Consider the following 12,963-nt stretch of genomic DNA (forward strand, 5'->3'; position numbering starts at 1 on the left):
TATGTTGTTTACTGAGGATTTTACTGAAGGCTATAAAGAATTATAACAAATTAAAAAAGGTAATTTGTTTCATATTTTTTTTTTGACAGGAGGTCGCAGCTGGTCAGTTATCTCAAGATTTGGTGGGACGTCCCATAATGCATCAGTCAGCTCTTATTCATGCTACTGGAGAAGCTGTTTACTGTGACGATATTCCTAGCCTGGATGGGGAGTTGGCTCTAGCTATGGTCACTAGCACAAGGATGTATGCAAAGATCATGTATGTATTCAGGAAAACTACTTGTTACTACTACTCATGAGATAACATGTTACATTTGCTACACCAAGGTTTGACTTGCAGAAAAATGATGGCGTATTGCAATTCCACCTGCCTAAGAAAAAGAATAGAAGTGTGGAAATGGAAAAGTATGACCCATGGAAAACTGAGCATGAGAATGTTAAAAAAATGATTTCCTGTTTAAGTTTTAATGTTACAGCCTTAGTAGTCATTGTAATAATTAAGAACAGTGGGGCAAACTAACAAAGTGATTTAAGGGGCTTTGTTCTTCTTGCACATTTGCATTTCCTATTGGTAGCTTTTTGCTACATTTTATCATATGCTGTTTTAGTTATGTGCTTGATCATTCAGTGATGATTCCAGATAAATTGCTGTTACTTTTGCTCCATTGTGGTTATTGCATTTACATTATTTACTAAATGTCTAATGTTTGGATTTATGGAGATACTGTGCAGAAAAGAAAATGCAGTTTTGCAATGCCAAAAGTGAGATCAGTGTTAGAGAATATAAACCAGGAAAGTATAGGTGATACTTCAAAGATCATGTAGATCTCCTCGTATATAATAACTGTTTTAGTTATATTCTTAATCAGCATTCTGAGAAACTTCTAGATAATCTACTGTTACAGTGTTCTATTGAATTTATTACTCATCTGTTTACATTATTAAATAAATGCCTGACATTTGTTTTTATGGAGATACAGTGCAGAAAACAAATGCAGTTTGCAGGAACAGAAAATATGAACTTGTAAAGTATGTATGTATGTTATGTTAAAGATAATTATCAGAACCCTGTCACTTTTAAATGGGTAATGGAGTGATATGGCCACTTAAGTCTGTAATATAATGTAACATTTTTTTATATTGTGGTAAGTGGAAAATGTGACCCCTATTTAAATTTATCTTATTTTGTTGTCCTTTTTTAATTAAATGTAGAGTTGTGTTGGGGGGCTGTTTTGAGGGGGTTTGGATATCTTAGGGATGTCAGTGTCTATTTTGTGTGTAAAATATGTAACATTTGCATTCTGTTTTTATAAAATATAACACTGATGGTGGGTTTAGGGAGAAATGTAGTAGCCTTGATGATGTGCCAAGGCTGTAGATAAACTGTTGACTTTACACTAAAGGTATACATATGCTATTTTTATGATACACCAAGAATGCCAATTAAAAATATAGAGAAAGTGTAACCAGATATATGTTTTTATCACACTGTTGATCTAGGGTCTTTCTGCGTGTGTGCACAACGCGTGTGTGTGTGTCTGTGCCTGTCTGGGTCCACGTATTTCTGTGTACATTTATGTTTCAAAATGCTACTATAAAAACTTTTCATTCATTCTGTGTATAATTGTAATGTTAATTAATATAACACTCAGATGTCATGTTTTTTCTTTTTTGCTTTTATGCATATTAACGCAGTTTGCTAATCTTGCATTGTGTTTTTTGGGCCTGAGTAATCACTGCAAAAGGTATTCACTCTAAATGAATTCCCCAGATATCAAATGTAAATAAATAAATAAAATTAAGAAAGGAATAAATAAATAATAGTTTTACTAATGAAAATGCAAATTAAAAAACAAACAAGTTGTGTCATTCTCTGGTACATCAGATTACTTGTTATGATGCTACGATCTTTATAGTGATTGGCTGACTGGCCTACTAAATTTATTATGTATATCCTAAGCTTGCACTATGGTTGTATACTGTAGGAAAACTAAATGACCTGCCCACCAAGTTTTGTCAGTCTATTTCATTAAATCATCCATCGTAGTCAATACTGGGCAGCAATTATATTATGATGAAATTCATATGGCAGAACTTGTATATAGGGCAGGTAATTTTACAAGGTGACTATTCTCAGAAATTGTTGAAACTTGTGAACAAACTGAGGCTGAAGTAGAAAAACTTGAAAATGTAAATCAAAAGAACACTATATTCCCTCCAGGAGGTAGCAGGAATAGTTATTCTCTGTGGCTTGCACTGCACACTGTGTACCCACGAGGAGATAGCAGGAGTAATTATTACCTACATTGTACCTTGGATACTCTGTATCCTCGAGGAGGTAGGATGGAGTAGTTATTACCTATGTCTTACCCTGCACTGTGTACCCTTAAAGAGGTTGGAGGAAGTAGTTATTATCTACATTTTTGCTTGTACACTGTATACCCTCGAGGAGGTAGTGGGAGTAGTTATTATCTCTGTCTTACCTTGCACACTGTGTATCCTCGAGGAGGTAGTACTTATTACCTATGTTTTAGCTTGTACACTGTATACTTTCGAGGAGGTAGAGGGAGTAGTTAATATCTCTGTCTTACCTTGCAGACTATATACCCTCGAGGAGTTAGGAGGGAGTAGTTATTACCTACCTTTTAGCATGCACATTCTACTCATGAAGAGATAGCAGGAGTAGTTATTATCTACTTCTTACCTTGCACACTGCATAACCTTGAAAACATAGCAGGAGTAATTATTATCTACATCTTACCTTTCACACTGCATAACCTTGAGAACATAGCGGGAGTAGTTATTATCTCTATCTTACTTTGCACACTGTGTTCCCGCGAGGAGGTAGGAGGGAGTAGTTATTACCTACATTTTAGCATGCACATTCTACTCATGAAGAGATAGCAGGAGTAGTTATTATCTACATTTTACCATGCACACTTCTAACCTTGAGGGATAGCGGGAGTAGTTATTATCTACTTCTTACCTTTCACACTGCATAACCTTGAGAACATAGTGGGAGTAGTTATTATCTACTTCTTACCTTTCACACTGCATAACCTTGAGAACATAGCGGGAGTAGTTATTATCTACTTCTTACCTTGCACACTGCATAACCTTGAGGGCATAGCGGGAGTAGTTATTATCTATGTCTTACCTTTCACACTGCATAACCTTGAGAACATAGCGGGAGTAGTTATTATCTACGTCTTACCTTTCACACTGCATAACCTTGAGAACATAGCGGGAGTAGTTATTATCTACTTCTTACCTTTCACACTGCATAACCTTGAGAACATAGCAGGACTAGTTATTATCTCTATCTTACCTTGCACACTGTGTTCCCGCGAGGAGGTAGCAGGGAGTAGTTATCATTGTGTGCAAAAGAAAGTCATTAAGAGCCTGCAAGATAAGACATTGACAATAACAATGTGTTGAACACTACCTACTGAAAGGTTAAAGGCCATAACTGTGAGTCATACAAGTTCACAATGTAAAAATGAAGTGGCAAGTAAGTAACGTGAATTTTATGCCTCACTGTAGTGCCATAAAAGGGTTTTAACAAGGGCTCCAGTGCATCATCCCTTGTCATGAGGGCCTGTGCCCCCATATCTCTACTACTTATATAATATAACTGTATACTCTAGAGTAAGAGAAAGACACTGAGGTATAATAATCTTGGACTTAGTACAGACTCCAGTGTTACTATGTTTAGTCTTGATTTTGTATGGGAATGTAATTATACTTCTTACAGTTTCAACATGGTTTTTGGGGGATATTGGTCATGTATAGTAATACAGCCTGACATTTGAAAGGTGAACTCAGAAAACTTATACATGCTTTATTACATTTTATTTCTAGAAAATATACAATAAAATTGCAACTTTGTCTTTGGCCTGCAGCTCCATTGATAAAACAGAAGCAGTCCAGATGCCCGGTGTGCATGCAGTCATAACAGCCGATGATGTCCCTGGTAACAACACAAGATTTTTATTTGATGATGAGAAGCTGTTTGCTGAAAATGAGGTCAGTAATCAGCTGTAAACAGGAATCTTATAAATTCATGTGTGTTACTTTTGGCTGATTTTACCCTTATTCCAGTGTGACTGTTTAACAGATTAGATTTCTAAGGCATGCTTCTCAACTCTCCTTGATTTTTGCTGAACATTCCTGATTTTGTCTAATACTTTTGCTTATCCCTCACATTTTTTTGTGTTAAAGTACTGAGGCTTACATGTCAGTCAATAATGGAAAATATTACAGTTTCATAGTAATATGACACAGAGACTTTGGGAACAACTGAACTTTGGGTTGTAGTGACTGGAATGAGAAAAGATGATAAATAACAAAGGAATATGTATAAAAAGGTGAGTAAGCATTTAGGAAATACAGCAGTGTCTGTGACATTGGCCAAGTACACTACAAGGGGTATGTTAGTGGGAACATTGTTAAAGCCCTTCAGGGAAAGGATAGCAATTTGTAATAGTAAAGAGCTAACTTTTGTGGAAGATGTGAAAGGTGTAAAGGAGAAGAAAGTTTGTAGACTGCATGATATTGAGACTTGCATGGAGATTGGTTAGTGTACAGAGTGATACATGTTGTACTTGCTCTTTGTGGATAGATGACAGTTATGTGGTCCAAAATGAAGAAAGAATGCTGTCTGAACTGGCAGACCTGCCCTCCTTTTACATAAGAATATTCCAGGCTATCTTCAGCAAGGTGGACCAAAGATATCAAGATGAAGGCTATTTTGGTATCTCCTTGTGGTATTTTTTACTCTGAGGCCATTTGTGACTCTTCTATATGCAGCTGGTCACTAATTAACATATTTAGTACATTTATTTACTGATTAGTGATCAAAGAATTAGCTAGCTGTTTCTTTTTCCTACATATTGTTATCCAGGATGTCCATATAAGTTTTCATTTATCACCTTTTATTCGCCTATACAAAGTGTTGGCTTGTTAATTTACCTGCTTACTTATCATATTATTAAATTTTTTCTTTATATTTTCTGAAGTTATTTATTGTATAATTAATTTTGTGTATTTTTATCTTTTCATAATGGCTATGTTGGGATTGTATATATTATCCATAAATATAAAATCAGTAATAATAAGTTGAGAGAAAAAATGAGCTGTTTCATTTTTGACAAACTGTGATTTTATTAGGGTTTCAGACAGTTTTGTGTTGAAGATGTGTGTTTTGATAAATTGTGAGTAGTATGTTCCAAAAAGATGGATAACAGATAATACATTTGTATGGTGGCTACTGTCAGAGGCATCCTTGGTTATTAAGAGATTGTCAAAAAGCAAAGTGGGCTGATGGAAAGCATATTTCAGTTAGTGCATTGAACAGGTGACATTATATAGCACGAGTGACCAGACATATTCATTCATATTATTAATAACATCTGCATCTTTCAGGTCAAACTACTTTCATGTGTTATAGTTTGGAAAAGTTAATGCTGACCCTAAGGACCACTTGCCTTAAAGTGACAGGAAGCAAATGCTATCAGTCACTGGTTTGAAGTTTAGTATGGTGGTAGAAAGTTTCATCAAATATTTCCAAAAACATTTGTACTGCTAGATAGTAGAGGTTACATAAGGCAGGCTGACTGTAGATTCCAAAGCATCATGAAGTAAAGGCATCATATCACCAGAGCTTCACCAGGGCAGAATGCACAAGACAGGTTGGACTGGAACAGTGAATAAGTCCCAAGATTAACGGGTACATATTCAGCTCCTTTACTTATCTCACAGCTGTTAATTTGTCCATATGTAATGCACATAGCTATTCAAGCTTAGAAATATTTATTATGAACAAATGTAATGTCAGCTTTCCTTTTCTGTTATTATGTATGCTATTATTTTACCAGTAAATGTTCTACTCCTAACAGACACTATTTTCAGGTGCTTATGCTGGCCTTCAGAATGCTCAATATTCTAAATGTTTGACAGAATGACTGTTTCCTACACACACATACACACACACAAACACACACATATGTGTGTGTGTGTGTGTGTGTGTGTGTGTGTGTGTGTGTGTGTGTGTGTGTGTGTGTGTGTGTGTGTGTGTGTGTGTGTTTATGTAGTTCCAATGGAAGTAGTCTGATCTTAAAACTGATAATACATTTTTCAGCATCATAGAAAGCAAGAATCTGTCTTATATTAGTGGCTTTCAACTATTTTTTACCTTTAAAAGCACTTGCCTACTTCCTTTCATTTACAGGTTGTTGCAGAAAACCTGATCATGTTTCTAAACAAAGAACCAGTGGTTTTAAACACTGAACATGTACTTTTCAAAGTGATGAATAGTATTTGTTTATTTATCCTTACAGGTGACATGCGTGGGACAAATTGTCTGTGCTGTCGCTGCTGAAACAATAGCACAGGCAAAGGCTGCTGCCAGATCTGTAAAGATAACCTATGAGGACCTGACACCTGCAATTCTAACCATTGAGGTAGGTGATAACATGTCCAGCTTCTATATTACAAGACTGTATCTTTTTTTAATTTCTCCAAGAATTTTCGGTTTCTAATACCATCATGGGAATAGACCCCATACGTAAGTCAAAGTATGATTAAAAAGTTCATGAAATCAGTATTGTTTTAATCTTTTATGTTAACCAAAAGTGCTCTTTGCAGTGCCCTTAATGTGCCCAGAAGTGACTCCTGCAATTCATACGGAGTTACATGTGTCAGTAACATATCTAAATACAACTGTAAATTCTTTTTTATAAGACCCATTGCTCCTACTATGATTGGAACTGTCTGAGTATCCTTCTTCCACATTGCACTTGTTTCTGCCTGCAAATCCTGGTATTTTATGACTTTGTGTCTCTCTGTACATAAAACACTGTAATCCCTGAGTGTTGCAATTTCAGTGATCACTTCTAATTTTGCCTTCTTTTCATGGACTACTGTATCTGGTTTACTCGCATCTAATTTTTGAACTGTTGGTAATGGATGGTCCCATGTGATATAAACCACCATTTCTATAATGCTTTGTTGCTCATGTTTCCAATGCTTCTCAGCTACTTCAGTATTATAATGTTTGCAAAATCCCCAGTGCAGCAGTCTTGCCACATTATTATGCCTTTCAGTATGCACACCTTCTGCCATGAGTGAAAAACACCCAGCAACAAGGTCTGTGACAGTTTCCAATTCTGTTTTACAAAACCTGTATTTGTCTTTCTCTGACATGTTCAATGGATTTTGTAAACCAACAACTACCCTGGGCCGTCAGTATTAACCTTTTGTAATTAATCATTCCTGCATTAAATCCTGATCGACCTGAGGTTGTTCCAGGAGTTTTCTGTACTTGCAACTATATTTATGCATTTTCCACATTTCTTGCCCTCTCATCTGATCCTTCAGCTTATATTCTTTATTTATTTATTTATTTTTTGACACATTCAGTTGTTGCCTGATTTTTATCTACTTCTGGTTTGATTTCCATTCCCGATTGACAGTGATATACTTCTGATAAACTAAGCAGGGAAGTAATCTTAGAATTGTTCTCCTCATGTTTTAAGACTTTTTCTATGTCTGGATCTTGTGAGGTCAGCAACTATGCATGCAGTCCTACGATTTCAGATCTATAGATGTAATCAATTTTGAGGAGACCCATACCACCTTCAGAATGGGGACTATATAATCTTACTATACACTGATTTTTCTAAATCATTTGATAAGCGTGTAGCATTTTTCTTGCTTTCCTGTCCAACTGAGACAATGCCTTTTGGAGCCAGCCAATCATCCTAAAAATGTAAGTTAGAACAGGAAGAGCAAATTGATTTATAGCTTGGATTTTGTTCCTAAATGTCAGAGCTGCTTTCAGCATTAATTTTAGTCTTCGAAAGTATTTCTTACTATCAGTTTTGTGTTAGGACACGAATAAACGAATCTTTGTGGGTTCCGTTCAAACAGCTTTATTATATACGAGCACATTACTATGGAGACCTACTGACTATTCCATGTCTGGAATTTATATGTGCACACATAGTCTGGCATGCTTCTTAAAGACCCAGCACACACTTTACACTCTAATCTACACTTATTTGCATCTGTTCATGTTTTATTGTTGATCCTTCACCAATTCCCAAATATTTATACACTCCCTCTTGCTCAAGTTTTTTTATATCACATTCTTGTCCCAAACTGATATTTTTTGGTGCTTCAGCTTTCCTGCTTTAAAGGTTGCTTTTACACAGTTATCAAGACCAAATTACATTCTTATAACAACTGAGAAAGTTTGACTGCTTGCATTTGTGTTTTCAGTTCCTCATCTGAGGAAGTATAGAGTTTTGAATCATCCACAAAGAGAAGATGAGAAGGCTTTATGGTTTATTTTCTGGGATCCATATTGTAGCCATAACCTAATCTATTAAGCTGACAGCTTATTAGGTTAGTAGCAAGACAAAAAAGCAGCAATGATAAAGAGTCACCCTGAAATATCCCCTTTGAATTTTTATCTGTGGGATAATGATTTGTCCTTTATAATAGCATAACCACAAAGTGATTGGCCACTGTTTCGTGGTCACTAATGTAATTGATCTAAGTAGGATGTATGTTATACATTTGTAAACACTCTTTTATCCATGAATATGGGACGCAGTCATTTTTTTAGTAGTCTGTCCATGCCATACTTATATTCTTCCTCTTTTTACATTTCTCCATTATGACTCTATTTAACAACAAATGATAATTTGTTCCATATGACTTTCCTTTTACCTTTTTGTTCTGTTGCCATGACTGAGTTTTCTTCTAAATGACTATAAACACTGTTGGCATCAGTTTCAGTGTATAGTTTATACATCGTTGCAAGGTAAGTTATCAGTCTATAGTTTTTTGGATATCTTGCAGAGTCACTCTTAAGGAGGAGCATCGTTCATCCTGTTTTCAACCAGGTTGGCATTTGCTTGGGTGTGCATTTAATAGCTCTTATTGCTAAATCTTCATGCAAAGATGTTAATAGTTTGAGACAGAAGTTAGGTACTGTATCTGGGCCTGGGGAGTTCCATTTAGGAGCTTTTCTTAATTTTGTTTCAATTTCTCTGGTTGTTACTTCATCCCATTTCATATCCTGTACATTTGAAATTCTTATTCTTTCTTTTATTTCTTCTCTCCACTCAGCATCTTAGTTATGTTCCGTAGGATCTTCATAGCTATTTCTCCAAAAACTGTCTATTTCTTTCTTCTTTTTTTGGTGGTGTTTCTATTCCTTTTGCCTGTTTCCCAGTTTTCTATAAAACCTTTTTGAATAATCAATAAATTGCATATTTTGTACTTTTCCTATATATTTATCTACATATATTCTAAGTTTTTCTACCTGTGTTGATATCTTTCTTTCCCATGTCCATATTTCTTTTTTATACCTTTCAAATGTCTTTAAGTTTTGTACTTTATATTTTGCACTTCCTCGGTCACTTCTTTTTCCAAACAGCCCAAGGTTTCTTGGTCTATGTTTTTCATGAAGCTGTTATATTAATGAATACAAATTTTCATTTGAAGCATTTAACAGTTTTTCTTGTGAAAGTATTTTTCTTTTCTCTAATTTCTCTCTTAATCTTGTTGTATATATTCTGGGTGGAAATCCTGGGCTTCTTGCATAATAGTGGCAATACATAATTTCATTGTTATCCTCAATAGTCCACTCTATCATCTTTATGCATCATACTCTTGTATAATGTATATATAACGTATATAACAGGGCATAAGCAATGCAGTGTATCAACAAGAGATCTGTCTTGGGAATGACTCAGTTAAGTCTTCACATTCTAGCAGGGCAAATGATTTAATCTTACAGATTTGTTTGCAAGATATTGTTTGTTTAATTATTTGGATGGCAATTTCACAGCCTAATGAGTATTCCTTTATAAATACTATAATTGCCCTGTTCTGCATGGATCTCTTTATGTTCTATGTGGACAACACATTCTGTTTGCAAAGTTGCTGTGATTTTAGCAGGCTGCTAACCGAACAAAACCATCAGCAGTAAAAAAGGCACCAAGAACCACAGAAAACTGCCACAGGAAATGCAAGGAAATCACAGCCAAATAATAAAATATTAAAATAAAGAATTTTGTTAAACTATTGTTAAGCACTTTTGTCCACTAATAATGTTAATGGACTTCTTTAGAAGCAAGTTAAAATAAATTAGCTTTCCTACATTTATAACATTTGATTTAAGAAGTCAAGATCCTTTAAAAAATTCTTAAAGGCACATGTGCTAAATAATGCATTACCAAGTCAAGAGATATTGCTCCGTGCAAGTACATATTAAAACTGTACATTAAACCTAAATAAAATAATATAAATAAATGATGTAGTAAACAATTATTAAGTTAACTAATTTCATCATTGTTTTTATTAATTTCTTGCTTGAGGATATAATATTTATTGAATCTAGTGTTTGAAATTAACTTAATAATTGTTTACTACATCATTTCTTTATATTATTTTATCTAGGTTTAATGTATGGTTTTAATATGTATTTGCACGGTTCAATATCTCTTGACTTGGTATTACATTATTTAGCATATGTGTCTTTAAGAATTTTTAGAAGGAGCATGATGTCTTAGATCTAGTGCTATAAATGTAGAAGTGCTAATTTATTTTAGCTTGTTTCTGAAGAAGTCCATTAACATTATAAGCAGATGAGAGTGCTTTACCATAATTTAATAAACTTCTTTATTTTAATATTTTATTATATGGCTGTCAGTTCCTTGCATTTCCTTTAGCATTCTACTATCAAGAGTCTGAAGGCATCACCCCTCTAACTCTGTATAACTCAGACTTTGTAAAAAGCTGCAGTTAATCAGTAAAATTCAAGAATTACTAAATGCATAAAATGAATTACATACATCAGCATTACTACCCATTACCTCCTCAGGGCTTAGTAATTACTTCTTCATAATGTTAATCGTTTTTTCATGTTACTGTTTTAAATAGATTCATACAACAGACCTGTTAAAAATAAAATCAGGATCAAACGTTTACTTTCATGCCATAATATACTTTATCAGATCTAAGTTTAAGATAAATGCCATACCAAACATACAGTTAAGAAAAATCAGGTAACATGCAGATTCTGAAGGCAATATGGATTTTAAATTGTGCTTTTAAGTTCCACTGGGTTTCCACTAAACTAGAAGCCTCAGATTATAACAGAGTGTATTATGTTCCATGTAATTGGGAGCATACATTTACAAAAATGTTTTTTTTTTACATATGTGTGTGTGCATGTACAGTCTAAACAATGTGTGCATAAACTAAAATAAATCTTTTTATCCAGGGTGCAAGTTCCTACACCAATTAAGAAGGGAGTTAGTGGAGTATTACCCCCACACAACCCTACTTTCTGAACACTGAGTTGAGCAGCATGAGCAATCACTAAAAAAAAAAAAAGTCGAAATTCATTGAGCCTCAAATGGCTGAAATACAAAATGCTAAAGAACACAGTGCTGACTGCTGTTTTCTATATGAAATCACAGTTGTTGTTGTCTGTAAGTGTATGCTGGGAATGATTCTTTTGTTTTGTGAGACTTCTCCATTCCTTGACTTAGTATTTCCATGATGTTGGTATATACTAGTTTGGTGTCTGTTGAAGTCTTGCCTATTAGAGTGGGTGGGGAGGGGAGAGGGTAAAGGGAACAACCCCAAGCAAAAAAAAAAAAAAAAAAAAGCTGCAATTTAATTGTTCACTCTTTTGCATTTTGGACATTTGCTTTCAGTGTATTGGTTCCTCTGCATTCTGACTTTGAAATTCAATTCTCCTAATCAGAAAGCTGCATATTCTTAGGAACAAAGAATGCCTTTTTATGCAATTTTATCCTTAATACGTCTATATATATATATATATATATATATATATATATATATATATATTGTGCATTTCAATGAAGCCTATATAAAATATTTATAATCACTACAAACAAGCAATCTCAGCCTATTTTGCTAAGTATGCAGGAGGTAAATTTGATATGATAAACTCCTGAATATAGATGACAGGAAAACTGATTTAGCCTGAATAACTTAAAAAAGATGCACATTTATTCCTTTTATGATAGGTGTTTTTTGTTTCCTAATAAAAGTTTTTTTTTTTGTTTTCTGATTCCTTATGGGATGCTATTCTAATTTGCTGGGACTATTTTAGCAAATAATTTTTTTCTTGCTGCTAGGGTATAATGGAGGTTTGCATAGTTGGATACCCCCTTGGTTTCACAAAGAGTAGACTGTGGATTTTTCTTCCAAACTGCACATATGGAGTTAAAAACAGAAACCTTAACAAAATTAAAGACATAAGTTAATAAATGCCACAAAATAACCAGAAAAGTATCTTTAGTACAAAATTAATTTAGCACCCTTTTCTATATGTAGAAATCTTTGTGAGAAAAACACTCAGACACAAATGAAAATATTAAATAATAAACAGAAAAAATTACATGGCAACATCCCATGGACGTCATATTTACCATCCATGTCATCCTTCTTAACTTTACTAAGCTGCAAATACTGATGGAAGTCATTGTGTCTTGGCTGTTTCCCAACATTAGTCTTAATCTACCATTCAGATCCCTTCTTTTTAAGTAATTTGTGTACTCACCTCCTGATATGCATTTTATCTATTGTACTTTTCCCATTTAATGGAGTGTTTGCACAATGTATTATCAGAGTTCTTATTTTTGATAGCATAAGTGTATTCATGCACATGCTATAATATTTCCTGCATTGTTTTACTGATATGAAAGCCACCACAGCAAATGCAAGCAGCCATATAGAATGTATATTCAGAAATACAATTATATAGGTTTGTGGGATCATAGAATGTTATTAGGGTCAGATACACCTCCTTCGTTCAATGAATTTAAAAATGTTATGAATATAGTGTGCCATATGGAAATAAACGCAATTAGGACTAGAACAAATAGAAAAACATCTTATTTTATTGTATGGGATAAT

At 34.2% G+C, this 12,963-nt stretch overlaps 1 protein-coding gene across 1 annotated transcript in view; it reads left to right on the forward strand.

Annotated features, from left to right (window-relative positions):
* Positions 1 to 12,963, forward strand: part of LOC122807194 (aldehyde oxidase 1-like) — a 784,671-nt gene that overhangs the window by 445,575 nt on the left and 326,133 nt on the right. Inside the window, exons 17-19 of the mRNA XM_044078244.1 lie at positions 90 to 259; positions 3,903 to 4,026; positions 6,339 to 6,461. Coding sequence (XP_043934179.1) covers positions 90 to 259; positions 3,903 to 4,026; positions 6,339 to 6,461 — 417 coding nt within the window. The remainder of the gene's footprint in view (positions 1 to 89; positions 260 to 3,902; positions 4,027 to 6,338; positions 6,462 to 12,963) is intronic.

Source organism: Protopterus annectens, chromosome 7.part0 (assembly GCF_019279795.1).
Source record: "Protopterus annectens isolate FY-2018-M chromosome 7.part0, PAN1.0, whole genome shotgun sequence".
NCBI classification, from domain to species: Eukaryota; Metazoa; Chordata; order Ceratodontiformes; family Protopteridae; genus Protopterus; species Protopterus annectens.